Source organism: Copadichromis virginalis, linkage group LG5, assembly GCF_057382275.1.
Source record: "Copadichromis virginalis isolate Kocher_CV1m ecotype Utaka linkage group LG5, C_Virginalis_male_GT1.1, whole genome shotgun sequence".
Lineage (NCBI taxonomy): Eukaryota > Metazoa > Chordata > Actinopteri > Cichliformes > Cichlidae > Copadichromis > Copadichromis virginalis.
Window position 1 is genome coordinate 41967029 of NC_140622.1, and position 17547 is coordinate 41984575.

General features: G+C 49.1%; 1 protein-coding gene across 2 annotated transcripts in view; it reads right to left on the bottom strand.

Annotated features, from left to right (window-relative positions):
* The window catches only part of pik3c2b (phosphatidylinositol-4-phosphate 3-kinase, catalytic subunit type 2 beta), a 48066-nt gene extending 30519 nt beyond the window's left edge, over positions 1 to 17547 (bottom strand). For both annotated transcript variants that reach the window (XM_085457844.1, XM_085457843.1), the window contains exons 1-13: positions 16705 to 17547; positions 12518 to 13411; positions 10800 to 10900; positions 10550 to 10710; positions 10021 to 10141; positions 6653 to 6764; positions 6467 to 6546; positions 6304 to 6367; positions 5945 to 6091; positions 5828 to 5861; positions 3556 to 3751; positions 2860 to 2982; positions 2405 to 2572 (exon numbers count right to left, since the gene is read on the bottom strand). In XM_085457844.1, coding sequence (XP_085313970.1) covers positions 2405 to 2572; positions 2860 to 2982; positions 3556 to 3751; positions 5828 to 5861; positions 5945 to 6091; positions 6304 to 6367; positions 6467 to 6546; positions 6653 to 6764; positions 10021 to 10141; positions 10550 to 10710; positions 10800 to 10900; positions 12518 to 13327 — 2117 coding nt within the window. In that variant the 5' untranslated portion in view covers positions 13328 to 13411; positions 16705 to 17547. The remainder of the gene's footprint in view (positions 1 to 2404; positions 2573 to 2859; positions 2983 to 3555; positions 3752 to 5827; positions 5862 to 5944; positions 6092 to 6303; positions 6368 to 6466; positions 6547 to 6652; positions 6765 to 10020; positions 10142 to 10549; positions 10711 to 10799; positions 10901 to 12517; positions 13412 to 16704) is intronic.

Genomic DNA, 17547 nt, shown 5'->3' on the forward strand with positions numbered 1-17547 from the left:
GCCATGCGATTACATTTGTTCCTGACCACCGAGAACACTCACGTTAACTTTTATCCAGTGGAAAAAAAGTTAGCTTGTTTATATTATGCTAACATAGCTGTGTCGCTAGCGGTCACGTAGCACATCATTATATACCAGCTAGCCAAACTTCAGTAACCCTACAAACGTCACTGCTGTTTAGTTTCTGTCTTCATTTATGCTGGAAGTGATAACAGAGCTGTACGTTTGAATTTGTTTCCAAAACCCCGCAGTCAGGACATGCTATATTGTATTTAGATAGAAGCTAGCGAGCTAACTCCCTGCTAACTTCTAACTCCGTTAAATGTCATAAATTCCGTTTTCATGGATGCCTGGATGTTAAACTCAGTTGTTACACCTGGTAGAGCAGAACGCTGATCATTTTATTAAAGATGAAAGACTTTAGACAGTTTTTCAACTCTCAGTAATGCCATAGTGATCGTTTGATATATGGACCTGCAGCGGAGTTTAGGCCCAGACACGGCTAGTGACGTCAGACTGAACAACCGGATTGTCGGGCATAAACCGGTCCGTGGCGCAAAAAAGGTTGGAGACCGCTGATTAAGAGGACCCGAGGGAAGCTCGGAAAGCTAAGCAGAAGTTATTTGGAGAGTGACTGCCGTTGGTTGAAAAGAGTTAAAAAAAAAAAAACTTCAGTGGTGTTGCACACTATTTTATATTATTTTTTAAAGTCATTGTTAAACCTTTAAAGACGGTCAGAGCAGCACGCTCCGTTTTGCGTAACTATTTTTAAATCCCTGTAGAACCTGAACTGTGTAAGCTAGCGCAATAATTTGTTTTGCATATGAAACCGGAGGAGTTGTACTTACATCTGATGCCATCAGCTTGTCCTCGGTCACGGTTTCCTTCCACATATAGCTTTGCAAAAATTGCATAAAAAGCTCTTGCAGGAACAAAAACATAATATTCCAGAAACACGCTTTGCCGTTCCTATCAGCTGTTCGTAACACTTCCCACAGTGAAATGATGCACATGCTGTTTTCTTTGCAAATTTGCATCATAGGATTGTTTTTTGTTTTTCCTGCAGTATATAAAAATTGCTGTATCTCCAAAATAAAACTATGAAGACACTCAAAATAAATTTCCTGTGGTGGGAAACTATTTTTTGTAACTTTATTGTATTTAAAGTTTTGAGGGATAAACCTCTTAAATTTCTCCAAGTAGAAATATATGTAAACAAAACAAAAGCGATTTTCAATTTTTTTTGTAGTTTATTGCACTTTTTTGCAATTTATGTAATTACTATGGACTTAATGCATACATATTATTAAAATATGGGCTATAACAGTTGTATTGATGTATAGCAACTTGAAATGCTCCCACAAATGGCACTACAGCATGTAAAAAAATATATATATAATATAAGCTCTGGTGGACTTGGTTCTATAGTAGGTCTTAAAGGGTTAAATAAATATCGTCAAATAATCGTGATCTCAATTTCAGTGAAAATAATCGTGATTATCATTTTTGCCATAATCGAGCAGCCCTAACATAGCATACATTTACACTGCTATGCAGATGACACCCAGCTCTATCTGTCCATGAAGCCAGATAACACACACACCAATGAGTTAAACTGCAGGAATGTCTTAAAGACATAAAGACCTGGATGACCGCTAACTTTCTGCTTCTTCATTCAGATCAAACTGAGGTTATTGTACTCGGCCCTGAAAATCTTAGAAATATGGTCTCTAACCAGATTCTTACTCTGGATGGCATTACCTTGGCCTCCAGTAACGCTGTGAGGAACCTTGGAGTCATTTTTGACCAGGACATGCTCACCAGCGGCTGAACGCAGCCCCTCCCCTCACCAGCGGCTCAGCGCAGCCCCTCCCCTCGTCAGCGGCTCAGCGCAGCCCCTCCCCTCGTCAGCGGCTCAGCGCAGCCCCTCCCCTCGTCAGCGGCTCAACACAGAGCCACCCTGAGGTCTTTTTGAAGGATTTCAACAATACTGAGTACTACAGCGTTACACAACCGTTAACCTGGGCGGAGCCTTTAACTCTGAGCATGTTATTGTACCTGCTCTGTGTTCTACCCTACACTCTTACATTACTGTAACCCTCACTCTCTGAGTGACCCGATAGAAACATTTCACACGTTATAGATCAGCATGTCATTCACTACAGTGTAAACACCGCCCATCACTTTGTGGCGCAGCACCAGCACCGACCTCAGATAAATGGACCACATGCTGCGTTACTTTTAATGCTATCAGAATGGTATCGTAGTATTTTCCTGGGTATCACATCAAACATAAAGCCTGAATACGGCTGAATAACATCCGACAGTACTTATTCAGTTTCTTCTTCATCCGCCTGTTTGAGGTTTGCGTGGATGGATGGTGTCTGAGTGTCATGTGACTCACTGTCTGAAGTTGAAGAGCGGCATGGTGACCCAGCCCAGCGCCTCGATGCTGCGCCGCTGCTTCCCCTTCTCCTCAGCTCCTCCGGGGGGCGGCAGAGGGCTGGCGTACAGCACCACCGTTAGCTGAGACTCTCGGGGCAGCTGATTGATCTGCACGGGGAAACACACCCTGCAGGGGATATGGCGAGGGGGCGGGGGCTTAGCGTTTTTCTCAACAAACAAACAGATTAAAGTTTATTCATTCAAAATCAAAGACATCGTGCACACAAACACACACACTTGCAGAACAGGAAATTCTTACTTTTAGCATCTTATTAAACTCAGGTAAGGTGTGTGCAGGTGTGTCTGATGCTTCTGTCTGCTGGAATAGTTTCAGTGATGCAGTGACTCTGCTGTGCCGTCAGGTGTGCGTGCGTGTGATGTCACGGCTCTGACAGGTAAGGGTCAGGTACGTACCTCTGGTCCCAGACCACCAGGTGGAACAGGTATTTGCTGACCGACTGCTTGCTGGTGTGCTGCGGCGCACAAAGCTCCGCCCCTCCGTGAGTCAGAGAGCAGGACAGGAAGAAGCATTCATAACTGCGACCAATGACAGCAGGACAGGCGAGTTACTTGTGCAGCACATATTCACACCTGTCCCCAATCACAGAACCACCTGAGTTTCTTTATTCTTCTTCATTTCTGATGTTTTCATAGAAGTGTGATTTAGTCAACACGCCTCCAACCCAAGCTGTGCGTGTCTGTGTGCGTCTGCGCGTACCTGCATGTGATTGAGGCTCAATTATCAACGACAATGAGAGAAGAAGAAAGGAAGCACGAAGCGCTCAGCTTCTTCCACCTGCAGGTGGCGCTGCACTCACAGGAGACCCCCCCAGCACCTCCTTCACGAGCAGATAAATCTATCCCAGAATCCTCAGAGAGCACCACCATGCCCAAAAAAACCTGGAGGTTATGCACGTAACTCGGATCCCCTGAGGTGCAGCATGAGTCCGGAGGCACTCCTTTTGTTTGCCGTTAGTTCACCTTTGGTGTGTGTGTGTTGTTTGGTTGTGAGCACCACTGAGTCGGCACTGTGCGACTCCTAAACCTGCAGCACTGACACAGGACGCCCCCCCCTTCAGCCTGTGGGCGGGTACCTTTTGAGCTCCTTACCTGGCAGCCCACGTGATGGGGATGCGGTGGGCGGCGTAGATGTTGAAGGAGAGGACGTTGGTGATGAGGCCAGCCTCTTGGATGGGCGCCGTGCAGCAGTGGCTCTGCGGCGTCGTGTGGAAGTTGGCATTAAATGTGCTGCAGTACAGCTCCACTAGATCCAAGATGGCCGCCGTCAGCTTCTCCACCACTTTCTCTGTGAGGCGACAAAGAAGCCAGCGAACCATTAGAGCGTCAGAGGAAGACAAACCGGGATCGTCACTTATTAAACAGAATCAGTTCAAAGAAGTCACTCTGGTAGTGTCATGACTGTGGGGGCGGAGTTACAGCTCTACCCCTACAACCAGCTCCGCCCCGAGGCACACCCAGGAGAGGTCAGGTGTCTAGCTGGAACACCTCAGAGAGCTGGGGAAGATGCCTGGGACGGGAAGGCCCGCGTGACCCCAACAAAAATGTAAAAAAATTAAATGTATTAAAGAAATGAATTAAATGCAATGAAGTGACATAAAAATGTGAATTATTTATCCATACGTTTAAAGAGAGCAGGCCTTTGCAACAGAAAACCGTGCTGGATTTGTGGTCTGCAGCGCAGGTAGTTTGGGTGAAGCTGGACTTTTCTCAGACGTTTTGTTTAAAGGGGACATGAAACATAAATTTACAGCATGGAGTCTGTCCCGGGCCTTTTGTCTCATTTTGATAACGTTCACTTCGACTAAGTTGTGTCTTCGTTGTGTGTAACACTCCTCTACATCCCAGGCTCTGTGGATAGCGCTTCCTGGTAGCTTCAGGAAGGTGTTTTTCCAAACTGTTCTGACGATCTTTGCCGGTCGATTTGGGTTCCTCTCAGCTAATGAACCACCTTCACGGCATTTCGCATCTCCCCCCGTAGAGGTGGTTCCCTGGAATCTCCGCCCTTCCCACCCGTCCCCGGTCTTGATTAGGTTACTCACACCTGATTGCTGGTTAGCAGCTCCCTCGTGGGTTCTTCTCCTCCCTGGACTTGGCGTTTTATTCTCGACTGAACCTTGATTCTGGTGAGTTAAGCCCTTTTTCAGAACTCATCGCTTCGGTCATTTTTGCAAATCTCTGTGGCTAACTGGTGATGGCGGAGGTCTTGCATCCATTTTTAAATGGTAAATGGTAATGGCCTGTATTTATATAGCGCTTTACTAGTCCCTAAGGACCCCAAAGCGCTTTGCATATCCAGTCATCCACCCATTCACACACTGGTGTGAAATTTAAAGCCACTGATATGTATGGTAGTTCTGAGTTATCACTACTTTGATGGATCTGTATTCTCCTGTGCTGTGTGCACTTGTTTATTGTTCTCCCCAGTTTAACAAATGGTTTTATTCTAGACTTGTTATCTGGGGTCAAGTTCTTGGGGATTTTAACATCCATGTTTGCTGCCCCACAAAACTCGTGTGATTTATCAGACATCATCTCTAATAACAGCCACAGACCCGAGTCGTATTTCACCATTGATTCAGTTATTAACCCGTCACACAGTTTCCAGAGTCTCCAGCTATCTGAAAACCGTTGCTGCTGTCAGGACTCGCATGCCTCCAGCTTACGATCCTCCTGTTCCCCTGTGTTCAATCACTTTGAGCCCGTTTCTCTGGGCGCTCTGGCTGAAGTAGTTTCCCGTCTTAAGCCCTCCGTGTCTCACCTCGACATTATCCGCACTCGCCTTTTCAAAGAACTCGTTGACACTCTTGCACCAAGCGTGCCATCCATTATTAACACCTCCCTTCTAACAGGAACAGCTCCAGCTGATTTCAAACATGCCACAGTGCAGCCAGTTCTCAAAAAAGACTCATCTGTAACTCCCTTTGGTGTCCAAAGTCCTGGAGGAAATGGTCTTCCTTCAGCTCCAGGCTTTTCGGACCTCTGCAACACTCGACAGCTTTAAAACCTGCCTGAAGGCACATCTTTAACTTTTAGTTTCTTTGTTTCTGTCATGTCTTTGAAGTGTTTTGTCAGTTTGTCCAGGACTTGACGCTGAGCCCTGCTCTCAGACACTGACACAGGTGTAACTCCGTCAGGCTGGATTTAAGAAACAAGAGCTTCAAGTTTAAAAAACAAGTTCGGCGCCATTTTCTGTCAGTACGGAGATGTGACGTCACCAGATTGGTTGGTTGGGGCCAACAGACTCACATTAGTCACTACATTACCCTCCAAAGCTTGGTGCCCCCCCAGTGCATCCTCTTAGTGTTCCCGAGGCTGCTTTTACAGCGTTTCACAGCAGTCAGAGCTTCCTGTTAGTACGTACCTCTGTTCTCCCTGACAGCCAGCACTGATGCATCCTGGGAGGACAGATGAGAGTAACCCGTCAGTGAACAAACTCACACCCTCACCTGCTCTGAGCCTCACTGAAGCACACGTTTACCTTCAGGACTTTGGGCTGCAGGCGACAAGGGCACGCTGGGAGCTGGTTAAGGGCCGAGGTCACGTCGGGCGTCTCCACGGCAGCCAACGAGCTGCAGAGCGCCTTCACGGATTGGACGAGGCGCTCCACATGCAGAGGCAGCTCCACCTTCACAGACGACAGGACAGAGGAGGAGGCTCAGCGAGCAGCTCAGAGTCTGACTTTATGTTTTCATGAAATCTCTGATAGTCCGGATTCAGTTTAAGCTCCGCCCCTTCACATTCATGAACTCAAACCTCATCAACGTGAACACAAGACGGAGCGCAGCGCCACACATCAGTGTGTGTGTGTGTGTGTGTGTGTGTGTGTGTGTGTGTCACCTCTGACAGCAGGAAGGACTCGGCCTCGTTGTGAAATGTGTCGAGCAGCAGGGTCAGAGCCTCCCTGATCGACAGACAGATGTTATCAGTAAATCGGTGATTGATTGATCAGCTGTTGGAGGAAATCAGAGTGCCTCTGCGAGCTGCGAGCTCCGCCCCTCACCTGGTGACTGTCTGTTTGATTGGACGCTCCTGCAGCAGGATGCTGTGGTTCATGGTGGACGCCGTCTCATCGTCATCTTTCTGTAAAAACAAAGACTCAAATCATGCAGTGGCGTGACGACGATGGGTGACCGGGTCACACCCTGGTTTATATGCTGTGTGTGTGAGTGAGTGTGTTTACGTGTACCGTGCGGGCCAGCTCGATGCTGATGGACGATCTCTTGACGAGGCACAGCCGGACATCCCAGTCGAACTTCAGACACTGCTGAACGAACTCGAGCCCACCCAGAGTCTGCGCGCTGAGACGCACAGAAAGACACACACAGTCAGACACACACAGGGCACAATACTGCTTCCTCTAAGAACCCCTCCACAATAAAAGCAGCTGGAAAAATCCACTCACTAAGTGGATTTCTGAAGCTTCGCAGACTTTAGACCCAGCCGGTTTAACAGGTGAGGTGACTGGCTCTCATCGTATCTGAGGGAGTTTAACACCTGCAGCGTTTAGTCTGTTTAAATCAAGCTCTGGTTCGATCCCCCTCGGTGCGGTGCAGGCATGAACACAGTAACCACACTCGGCTGCAGAGCAAAACGAGCGGTTCACTCATGGTGCGAACGTGACCCGACCTGAACCAACTACCAGGAACACGTCACAAGCTGGAGCTAAAAGAGGTCCCGTAGCCACGTGTTTTTGTATTCTCACCCTGCACAGGTCTGTACAATAATTGGATAATTGGAGGTGAGCTTCCCTCCCTCCAAGACATCTACAGGAAGCGCTGCCTGAGGAAAGCGGGGAGGATCATCAAGGACTCCAGTCACCCCAGCCATAAACTGTTCAGACTGCTTCCATCAGGAAGGAGGTTCTGCAGCATCCGGTCCCGTACCAGCAGACTGAGAGACAGCTTCTTCCACCAGGCCATCAGACTGCTGAACACGTCATAGACACCTCAGCTTCACTACTGGAACTTCAACATTATGCACTCCACACTGTATATAAATGCCACTGTTTTGCACATATTCAACTCTGTATATTTTATATATTTTATTATTATTATTATTATTTTATTTATTTTTACTATTTAATTTGTAAAAATGTGTATACACACACACACACACACACACACACACACACACACACACACACACACACACACACACACACACAGGAAAATATTTAGTATACACATCCAGAAATGCATACACTATTATATATTGTACATATATTTATTAGTTTCAGGTTGGCCATTCTTGTATTTTGCTCGTTTGTGTTGTTGTGTTTGCACATCTCTGTTGCTTGTGGGGCTCGCACACAAGAATTTCACTCGCATGTGCTGTGCCAGTGTGCCTGCACATGTGATGTGACAATAAAAGTGATTTGATTTGATTACAGGCTAGCAGCAAGTCGGGAAACAACCCAACTTCTCAGGTTTCTCCCACACACCTTGTTCCTGTGTTTACTTGTGCTGGTCCCGTCCCCAGACACACCTGGCCAATGAGCGGACTGAACACTGATGTGGTTTGCTTGAAGTTCACTTGGATTTTTCTGTGTGACAACAAACCAAACCACAGGAAGAAGGTGTGAAAACGCCCCAGAGGGTCGAAGTTTCAGCCCTCGGGCCATCGCTGGGTCACCTGTGCATGCTCCATGATATACCATTCTATGCAGACGACACACAGCTGTACTCACTGCTGCTCGACGGGTGTTAATGGTGCATGTCCCAAACTGAACAGACGAGACAGAAATATTTGCTCGAACATATCTCTGATCTCAGGTCTGAAAAATCACATCGACAAACGTATTCATATCTGAAACTGGGCCATATCATACCGTTCACAGTGTAATGTTGGGCAACGATAAGAAAATGAAATATCGCGATAGAATATGGGTAAAACGCACATGCGCAGTGCCTTTGTTTTCATACGCACATGGTGGACAAATCATGGCGGTGACGCAGAACGAGAAGAGCGAGAGCGGATCGTTGAATGAAACGATGAACCTGAACTGGTTTGTAAAAACGCTGCAGCTTCACTGGTGTGGAACTGGTTTAGCTTTCGTCCGTCAGATTCACAACAAAGCACTATTTCTGGTAGCGCATGCTAGCGGGCCGCCGTTATTACCGTGTTGTTTGGAAAATACGGCGCACTTAAAATCAATCCATTTTTCTGAAAGTCGACAGAGCCCCTTATAACCCCGTGTGCCTCATGTATGAACTCTGGTCGTGTTTACTGACCTCGAAACGATTTTATGTGCACGGCGCTCGAAAATCTGTCAGATGTTTCAGTACGACTTTGCTGAGCTACGAAGCCGCACCGCTTGATGGATTGTCGGAGCGTTACGGCTATCGTAGGCGGAGCCTCACGGAGTGATACGTGCTGTGCTTCAGCATAATGTTACCGTATTGTGTGTGTATAACCTCTTTAAGTTCTGTGGATATTATACATGGTTATGCTGAGGATGTGTCGGCCAGTTTCCACTGAAATGCCTTTTGGTTAAACTGTCAGCGAGGAATTTGCATTTGCACTGTTAAATGTTTTTATAACTTTAATGCAGATAAAAAACAGCTGCTTGTTTCAGTGGAAATACATTGATGGTTTTTTGCACTAATAAAGTTGAGGAGTTGTAAAGTATTTTGTCTCGTGTCAATTATATCGTCAGTTATATCGTTATCGCAAATTTTCAAACGTATATCGTGATAAATATTTTTGGCCATATCGCCCTGCGCTATGTGGAACTGTCCGTACAGCACACTCCAGATCAGCAGCAGCAGAGCTTCATGCACATATGAGCACGTCACACCAGTACTGAACGCACTTCATTGGCTCAGATTACAAAGCTCTCACTGTTAACAACCCAGCACACCTCTCAGGTAATCAGCTGCACATCTTAAACTGTCCCACAATCATATCTCAGTCTGCTGACCTGAGGTCAGTTACAGCACTGCAGCCTTAGTCCTTATAAACCAACACACGTCTGTGTGAAGCATGTTGAGTGTACTGAAACATGACGAACGGGCTGTCTCAAAGACTTCAGGACACGTGACGCTGTAAAGACACCGACAGCCAGCAGAGCGCCAGGCGGACCGACAGCTGTTCACAAGTGATAAACACTCATTGTTCCACCACAGGAAGTCCAGCCAGGCTCCGCCAGGATATCTCACACACACACACACACACACACACACACACACACACACACACACACACACACACACACACACACACACACACACACACACACACACACACACACACACACACACACACACACACACACACACACACACACACACCCCTGCTGTGGGGATTTGTACAGGCAAACAGACACACCGCCTAAAACAGCAAGGACGTCGTTGGTGTGTGAACCCAGAGCTGGAGCACTGTGCGTGCGTGCGTGCGTGCGTGCGTGCGGTCATTACTGCTGCTGGTGTAACAGCAACCACAGCTCTGCTCTCTGTTATTATGTCTGAACCACAGATCAGCTGGAAGAGGACGCTCCCCTACAGAGATGCTGAGTTCAGGCACGGCTCGGAGACCCCGAGGTTCTGAGGTTCTTACTTGTGGAGGAACTCGTCATGTCCGCAGACCTTCAGCAGGTAGTCGTCCACGTTCACATGGTCGAGGTCGTCCTGAGCGTAGCACAGAGTCTGGTAGATGAGCAGGTCCACGGTGGACGAACCTCGGACACACACACACGCTGCAGTATTATAAACAGGTGAAGTATAACTCTACACACGCACGCACAGCTGGATGCCATCAGCAGGTCCTTTCAGGGTAAAATAACATCACAGCATAATTTAGCGTTTCTTGGACATAAAACTGACTTTAAGAGGACAAACTGACTGAATTCCTTCAAACTGCACTGGCAGACTTTTGAAGGGTCAGTGCTGTTCTGTTTGCTCTCCTGACCTTTAACCCCTGAGCTGACCTGACTGACCCTCCGGGGAAATAATGGCGTGTCCCAGATGAATTTTAAAAAGCAAGATGGCAGCCAGCGCGCCGGTCGCGTTTGGGTATTGCATATTCATACGAAGCTAACGTTTTCAGTCAGACATTTCTATCCTCACGGAAAAACCAGACGTCTTACTGTCACAGGTAAAGGTGAGCGGTTCTCTGAAGTGCTCACTGATGACCGTCACCTTCACACTGACCCCCAGGCCCTGATGGAGCTCTTCGTGGCCGACGGAGGGCGACCACACAAAGCCGGCGTTCTTTGAGCGGTCACAGCACGGGTACGCCGAGCGCAGCCTGAGGGCAAAGACAGGTGAGAGGGCAGCAGGTGGAGACGCCTGCAAGGGAGAGACTGAATGTGATCGTCACGGCAACAGGCTACTCACACATCCAGCGTGTGGCAGAACGCTGCCACCTCCTCGTCACGCTCCTCCGACACCTGGAAGAGCTCGTACCCGAAACCGTTCATCCTAGCGCCCAGCGACACCTGCAGGACACGCAAAGACAGCCAATCAGAGACTCTCACACACACAGTTCAGTGTGTGTGTGTGTGTGTGTGGTCGACATTAAAGCGTGGTGGGGATTGTTTTACGTTTCATTTAAACATTGAAAAAACGTCTGAGGCAGGAAATGAAATTGAGGCTGCAGAAAAAGAAGAAGGAGGAAGAGGAGGAGGAGGAAGAATGTGGTGATGAGTTCGTGTTTTGAGGGAAATAAAAATGCTGAAACTGAAGCGTCAGTCTGAGCACGTCCAAGCGCGGCGAAGGAAGCGTGTCAGGACGCCGCCTGCCAATCTGGTTTCAAGTTACAGCTGGTGGAACTGGTCTGACTGGGTTCCATGCGAAGGGCTGGGAATCAAACCGCAGCACTTCTCCAGAAACCATCTGAAAACCTGGACTTCCTGTCAGGACTTCTGACAGGAAGTGACACAACTCTGAGCTCGGGGGTGTTTTTTCTAAATGAAGCCGCTGCACAGCTGCAGCGTGTCTGAACACAAACACATCGACAATGATGTAAATTCAGCTTCCTGCTCTCAGAAACACGAAGGAGGCGATTAACGCCCCTCAAAGACGAACACTTCCTGTTTTCTGCTGTCGCACTCAGATTCATGTTGGCTACCGTCAGCGCCAACATTTTAGCCGCCGTCTGTCTGCAGCTCTAACCTAACAGAGCTCAGAGCAGCAGCTGGGTGCCGACAATCACGTATATTGATCTACTGATCAGCAGTGCAAGCAGCTCTACGAGGTTTTGCAGATCAGGTGTGTCTGCACGGCGCCACGTCTTCCTGAGTGCGAACCAATCAAACTCACCCCAAACTGCCCACAAAGCACCAGAACAAACAGCAGAGAGAAGGAAGACCCGAGTGCACCGGTGACTCCTCTGTATTCAAATCTGAGGTCATCACAGCTGAAGCTTGGACCAAACCGGGCCGTCGACAGGTCGGCGAGCACGGCAGCAAATCTCCAACAGAACGAGCTGCTGCAGAGCTCAGAGAGCTGCGCATAAATAATGATGTCCTGTGTTTCACATCATCTCAGGTTGTATCTGAATAACTCTACGATCTGCTGAAGACCAGATCATCTTCAAAACCAGATCAACAACAAAAGCAGAACAATTTAAGGACCCCACCTGGACCAAACATGATCCAGGTGGGGTCTGCTGACATCAGGAGAGACACACTCAGCCACAATCTAACCTGGCCTTCAGAGAGTGTTAAGAACCAAGTGACAAAGGTCCAGGTGAAGCCCATCAGAATCCACCCCTGACTTATTAGCTGCTGGTGGCTTTGTTGACTTTTCTGCGAGTTAATTAAACTGATCGGTTCTGATGAACTCGAGATACGTATTGGGATTCATCTCAGCTGAACTGGCTGTGTGCTTCAGTTCAGCTCGAGTTTGATTCATGTGGAAACATGGTGACACCAAGGGTGCAGCGGGACCCTCGTTACAGAAGAAGCAGCTCTTCAGAGACAGAGATGCTGCTTATAATCACACACTGCAGTATTCAACAGTGTTAGAAATGCAATCAGAAAGAAATTGTTTAAGTGGCCAATCAGAGTACAGCTCAACACAAACAGCTGACGCACGACCTCAGAGGGGCTTACCGGGTCTGCAGAGACCGGACGCTGGTTCTTGTTGCTCTTGGGAACAGCTACGTACGTCCTGGGAGGCACCTGAGGGGGGAGCGTCTTGCTGCGGGCCACGGGCTTGCCTGATTGGTCGCCGTTGGCCCTCCGACCTTGCCAGCTGTCATTTAGTCGGGACAGCGAGTCGTTGATGGTGTCATAGTTCAGGTCTCCGGAGGTCACTTTGGGCCGATCCACGTTGGGCATGAACAGGTTCACGTCCCGCGGCACGGTGGAGGGTCGGGGGGGCAGGAAGGGGTTCTCGGACACTGCCAGTGGCGGGATGGGGTTTCTTGGTGGGATGGCGGGGGGTGTGTCATCTGGAAGAGCGGGAAAACCCTTTGGCAGAAACCCTGAACTGGATCCGGGAGAGTCCCCAAGGCTGGGCACAGAAGCGTCCCTGAACTTGCAGACTTCAGAACTGTCCAGGATGTATGGGGACTCCTTGACGTAGCCGCCCTGAGGGGGGAGGGCCCTGGCTGGGGCGGACTGTGGAGACTGGGACCCTCCCGCTTGGTTCAGGGAGGATTCGGACCCGGAAAGGCCCATCAGCAGGTTTCCTCCTGGCGGGGAAGGTGTGGACTGGTGGCGCTCGATGGAGGGATTGGGGGTCTTGGAGCCGGTCTGGCTGGGTCCCGTTCCGCTCTTGTCCTGTCTGAGTTTGGACAGGGCATCGTACTCCATCTGCAGGGCCTCAGCCAGGACGATCTCCTTCTGACTGAGACCCAGAGCCTCCAGGCAGCCCCAGCCCGCCTCGCTGCTCTCCTTCTGGGTCTGAGCCGCCGACATGCCACCTCGTAGCAGAGGAGGAGGAAGAGCTCGGTTGAAGCGCTGCTGGAAGAAGCAGTGACGTCACATGGAGCTGCTGATCAGCTGAGGATAGAGAGACAAAGAGGTGGTCAGCCAAAGCTACAACGCTTCACCCTGGAGCTTTATTCTGAAGGAATAACAGGAAGTTAAGGTGAAAATATGTCGTCTTTCGCAGCATTAATCTGGTTTACGCTCATAAACATAACAAGAACAGCTGCAGCTACGGAATTCATTTGAAAACCTTACTTTGTGATGACAAAGTCGGGTGTCTGCGCCACCGCCCGCTCGGCGGTGAAAGTCCCCAATCAGCCTTTTGGCTGAGGCCAGATAAATATCGCGCTACAGCAGGAAGTCCCTGCGCATCATCATTTTATCAAACTGACTGAAAGTCAATGATTTAAAAACTGGACCAGCTCCAGCAGAACTGACAGGTAATCAATAATAATCAATATTCATCAGTGAGCTTTTGTGTGTGTGGGGGTCAGCAGGATGATCAATAACTGACATTAATCAGAGAAATGACTGATTAAATTCTCATTTTTGATAATCGATCAATAAGTTAAATATAAATGTATTTTTGATAATTGTTCAGTCTTGATAACGATTAATGAAAGCAGCTTTCATCGCCACCTCAGCCCCGCCCCCTCTGCTAACTGACAATCACTCAGATTTAAAGTGTGTCTGTAGCCACGCGGCTCTGAGGCTGGCTGATGGGAGACGCTCATCATCGCTGACGAGCTGATTGGCTGCACACACCTGAACTCGTCCAGGATGCTCAGTGCGCCTGCTGCTGACTGTTTCTGACTTCCAGGCTCCTCCCCCTGAAATCAACGCACAAGCTGACAAAGAGCCGCAGTGTTTGCGTACCTGGAGCATAATTAAAATGAGAAAAACCAAGACAATTGCACACGGGTGTCTCCGACCCGGCTGCAGAAATCGAGACGTTCAAGACCGGCAGACGCGTCACATGGCGTGCGTCGCTGATGCCGCGTGACATCAGCAACTGAATCAGAGCCTGGCTGCAGATCTGATTCGTTTCGTCTTCTGTGGGACAAAAACATCCGGGTTATCTGGGATTAAACAATCTGATCTGTGACGTCAGCTCGTCAGTGAGGAGCGGCTGAAATCTGTAGCCTGTGCTATGAGACCGGCTCCAGGTAAAGGTGCGTCTGTGTGCGTGCTCAGGTGGACTTTTGTACCTTCTGTGGGCGCCAGCAGGTGAGATAAAAGCTGCTGATTCGTCACAGGTAATAAAGTTCAGACGTGTGCCGATCAGCTGAAGATGAAGCTGAACGCAGTTCCTGTTTTTTCCTTTTTCTCGGTTAGACTAAAAAGAATAAACGAACACAGTCGCTGACATGTTTCACCTGCTCGTTAGTTCAGAGTCAGCGTTATAAACTGACGTCGTCTTCATCTCATCTGTCGTCACAGCTCGTCTTCATCACGGCCTGTGCGAGTGTCGTCAGCACGTTAAATCGTGAACTGTGACTGCAGACGCGTGCGACTCGTCCGGACCACACGCACGCTTTAACCTAAGTGTGCCCTACATGTTATGCAGCCACCTGTCACCAGGCGGAGTCACAGCCCTGACGTTGCTACAGAAATGTGTGATAACACGCGATTAATCTAAGGCTGAATTTATTGCTGGTTACTCTGAAGGTGAAGAAGCGAGACGGTGGATATGACCTTTGCTGAAGGGTGGGTGGGCTCTCCCAGAGATGGGGCAAGGAGGCCGCTGCTCCTCCTCACCAAGGCGGTCACCTCGTCGGCGAGGGGCTCTGAGCGCAGGTTTTCACACTTGTCGCTGACTGAAGAAGTCACCTGATGATGATGAAACGCTTCACTGAAAACGTCCGGATGAACAGAATCAACTTTTTAGGGCTTCCTCACCTGGATGACTGAGCACAGCCTGATACGGTTTGCTCTCCATACATAATCTCCTCATTCTAAAAGCTGTATTAAAGTTTTGTTACAGAATAAAAATAAGATTGTGGGGCGATCGTGGCTCAAGAGTTGGGAGGTCGTCTTGTAATCGGAAGGTTGCCGGTTCGAGCCCCGGCTCTGACAGTCTCGGTCGTTGTGTCCTTGGGCAAGACACTTCACCCGTTGCCTACTGGTGGTGGTCAGAGTCCGGCAGGCTCGCCTCTGTCAGTGCGCCCCAGGGTGGCTGTGGCTACAATGTAGCTGCCATCACCTGTGTGTGGATGGGCGCAGTAAAGCACTTTGGGGTCCTTAGGGACGAGTGAAAGTGCTATACAAATACAGGCCATTTAAGAGGAATTAAAAAAAAAAAAAAAGAGCAGATGACAGTGTTGACCTCACAGGTTCAAGGCTCTAAGCAACAAGTGTGACGAAACCATGAATCATTAATCAATGCTCAATCAGGTGGATCAAGACTACTTATATTTATACGTCTTATCCGGTTTCTTTATCGATGTTTGCTGTAAACAGAACAGGTTTCACCAGTTACAGGCCTGCCCCGGTAATGACGTCATAGCCACATATTTTTGTTTGCAACTGTGAAAGCGTTTGCTGCACAGAAACACGAGCCCATCAACTGTGAAAATACACACTTTAGTTCAAGTTAATCATAACTGTAAGAGAGGTGTGGGTGACGTCATAGCGGACCCTGAACCTGTTAGTTTGCTAGCGGACAAACTGCGCAGACTCAGCGGAAAACAGGTGGCAGGTGTGATGACAGCGGCGCTGACTGTAATGAGTCCAAACATCTGAGCAGCAGATGCACAGTTACAGCGAGTCCTACCAAACTCCATTCAAAATACACGCGTTTTAACATCTTTCCCAGCGAGGGGCTCGGACCCGCGCAGTACTGCGGCGCCGTCAGTAACATCCGGTCACCTGCAGCCTGCGGGCCCCTGTAAACACGCCGGGCCTCTGCTGATCGGTCGTTGCTGTGCTTTTTTTTGGAAGTCGAATTTCCCAGAGGAACCCACCCGAGGGATTAATAAAGTTCTATCTTATCTTATCTGATGGGGGCTTTGGGGGGGGGTTCCACCCACATCGCGCCGCGGAGGGCGGTGGCGAGCACCCGCTCTGATTCTTAGTGGTAAACACCAACCTCCGACTACAGCGACCACCCACGCGGACCAAACACAGGCCGAATGACCCAAACCCGAACACAGATCCCGGGTCAGGGCCCAAAAGCAGCCCAGGTCCACAAGGACGAGAATCGGCTTATTTATGGAGGTTTTCCAACAGAGTTTGGTTGAAGCTCCTCTCCGAAGAAAGACGTCCGGTGAAGCAAAGGGACCGGCCGCGGCCACAGCCACCCCCCGCCCTCCGGACACAAGTGCGTCAGAGCCGTTAGCAGTGCGGCGGCAGGTGCGGACTCTTACCTGAGTCGGTGCTCGCGGTGCCCGGGAGCCATTTTACACCGTGTACCGTCCCACAAATCACACCGGTCCCTCCGCCGGGTCTCCCGGCAGATTAACGCTCTGCGCTCGCAACTACGGAGGTTTCCTCTAAGCACTGGAAGCACCGGCTCGGCGCGCTCAGCCTGTGGCGAACAAAGCAGGCGGCTCCGGCGGTGCTCCAGCCGGGAACGACGAACTCTGCGTCTGTCTCTGCCGCCAGCTGCGGACCTGCGCAGTCAAGCCGCAGAGAGCACCACTCTTTCCAAACCTTTCCAAAATAAAGCGGAGATGACGTCACATCATTCAATAACTGCAGCGGACGACTCCCGGGGGTCCAGGCCCCTCAGCCTGAGTTCAGTATGTAGCCCACTGAGCTATGACACGTAATATTTTAATGAACAAAAATCCCTTGTTCACATGCTGTGAAAAATGTCTGAACATTTTATTTACTGCCACATTTAAACTACAGAAGATGAGCCGAGTGCATTCAGCTTTCCAAAAACCTTCAAAATAAAAGCTGTGTAAGACTTTAAACCCCCAACATTTTTTTTGTTGGCTTTTTCTGATTTTTCAAGACTTGAATAAACAGATCTGACCAATCATAGCACTGCGTTTGGTAACAAGCATCATCGTAGCATCAGTACTAAATACACAGTGATGTGAAAAAGTAAAATAATCCTGTTTTCCCTCAGACTCAAAGCTAGGTGCCTCCCAGGGTCAGTCGGCTCTGTGAAATGATTTCTTTGACATCCGGAAGTACGTCTGAAAGCTTCGACTCCGGGATCAAACCAGGAAATTCTCCTCCTGCTGCCTTTTCCTGAGAAT